The sequence below is a fragment of the Nematolebias whitei genome, chromosome 20 (genome assembly GCF_014905685.2).
Source record: "Nematolebias whitei isolate Nwh7 chromosome 20, NemWhi1, whole genome shotgun sequence".
NCBI classification, from domain to species: Eukaryota; Metazoa; Chordata; class Actinopteri; order Cyprinodontiformes; family Rivulidae; genus Nematolebias; species Nematolebias whitei.
The window spans coordinates 1004141-1006204 of NC_056517.1; the positions used below are offsets into that span (position 1 = coordinate 1004141).

Sequence of the window (2064 nt, forward strand, 5' to 3'; positions counted from 1 at the left end):
CTCTCATCGCTTGTATCTTTATATTTAACAGACAGACATGTTGTGATCTTTTGATAAAGTTTTTATGCAATCTAAGGACTTTAAAGGGTTTTATTGTTGCTTTGTTTGTTTTTTATATTTGTTTGTTTTAAACTTCATTTTAGTCCAGTACCAGATCTTTTTCAGAAGATTGTTTGTTTGTTAAACTGTTATAAATCTATAAATCATTCAGGCATTAAAAAAGTCTATGTATGAGATGAAGTTGTATTAAATTGTAGTGAACTAGACCTCCGACAACAACCTGCCTCTGAAGACCTTCACGGGACAGGAACTGTTATTTCATTGATTTGAATCCAGAAATACATATTATCTCATCAAGAGACTATTTAGTTGTATCCTGAATTAATCAATTGAAAGAACACTCTCTTTTTTACATTATCATTACTATTTTAGAATGTCTTGATAATCAAAGTGTGTTTTGTTCATACCATTTCTAAATGTTGAAGTGAACCACTCATTTTAAATCAACTGTGAAACAGTATTAATGATTTTTAAACCTCATTAGAATTAGAAATCAAGTTAAATGTCTATTTACAAAGTAATTATGCATTTTGATCCTCTGTCTGAATGAGGAGTAGTGATGTCGGTCGAAAGTCAGAGACAGACAGAGACAAGTTATTAGAACGAAGTGTCTTGTTTTTAAACCTAGCAGACGGTAAATAAGAAGCTAGCATCTGCGTTTGTCTCACTTCACCATAACATTCCTCTGTCTGTACTAAACGATCCTAAACATTCCTGCTGTCTTTTTGACTCCTAATTACCCTCTGACATCACTGAAACACCGCCCCTGTTGGTTGTTTCAACCAGTCAGGAAGTACCAAGTGACCGGAAGTGAGTACTCTTTAAAAGTCAACACTTCCTGGAACTATTCAGTCTTTTTGGGTCTTTCACCAGAGTCTTCCACTTCTGAGTGGAAATTCGGACTCAGTCTTCTTCAGTCTTCCTGGAGTCTTCCTGAGAGTTCCTAAGGAACTTTCAGATTTAATCAATAGTTGATGGATTTGACCATGAGACGAGGGTCCGTCCATCCCAGCTGGAGTCACAGCACCTCGCTGTGAACTCACCCGGGCGTAACGCCCTACAACTTCGAAGGAAGCTTGTTCTGTTGAATGGAGTAAACCACACGACTTCTGACGATGACCAGCCACCCTGACCGGAGACGTTGTAAAGGTAGCGTGCATAGGGACATCTATACTGGAGCTGATCCATCATCTGCAAAGGTAAAGAGACGTCATGAGTCATCACGCACCGAGTGTACCGGGGGTTTGAGCTGGTGTTGAAAGAAGCGTGCTAATTCTGGTCAACAAACATACATCTTCCCTCATCCATCTTACTTTTAAACTTCTCCATTCCTTCCCTTAAACTTTTCTATTTTGCCAGTAATCTAGATGCCTCCATCAGTAATGTTCTGTTGTCTTGTTAGTAAAGCGTGCCAAGTTTTTATTAATCAGAAACAGATCAGCAAATCAATGTGTACATGTTTTGATGTTAAGTTTTGATTCTGTTAAATAAATGACCACATTTATTCTGATGGGTCAAAGATAAAGATTTATCAGGTCTCTCTTGTAAATGAGTCCTCGAGGCTCAATGGGATTTACCTGTATAAATAAAGGTTGATTGATAAAATGGCGTCTCATGTCACTGATTAAACAATCCTCACAGTTATCTCGTCACAAAACAATAATTTAACTCGAAAAAGAAAGAATCCGTTGTAATTAAACAATTAATATTCTTTGTGCTTGAACTAGCTTTAATAATAATTAATTAGCAGTGAAGCTACAGCAAAGCTGTCCCTGCATTCACTACAAAATTATGAAAATCTTCACAAAGAATCATCCATCGTCTTTGCCCACTTATTCCTTTTCGGATTACTGGGGTCACTGGTGCCCATGTCCAGCTGCACTGTGCGAGAGATGGGGGACAGTCTGGACAGGTCTCCAGTCCATCACAGAGACACATAGAGACAAACAACCATTCACTCTCTCTCTCACACCTAGGGACAATTTAGAGTTACCAATCAGTCTA

The 2064-nt window shown here is 38.0% G+C and overlaps 1 protein-coding gene across 1 annotated transcript in view; it reads left to right on the forward strand.

Annotated features, from left to right (window-relative positions):
* dpp6a (dipeptidyl-peptidase 6a) overlaps positions 1-2064 on the forward strand; it is a 273957-nt gene that overhangs the window by 246238 nt on the left and 25655 nt on the right. Inside the window, exon 11 of the mRNA XM_037694173.1 lies at positions 978-999. Coding sequence (XP_037550101.1) covers positions 978-999 — 22 coding nt within the window. The remainder of the gene's footprint in view (positions 1-977; positions 1000-2064) is intronic.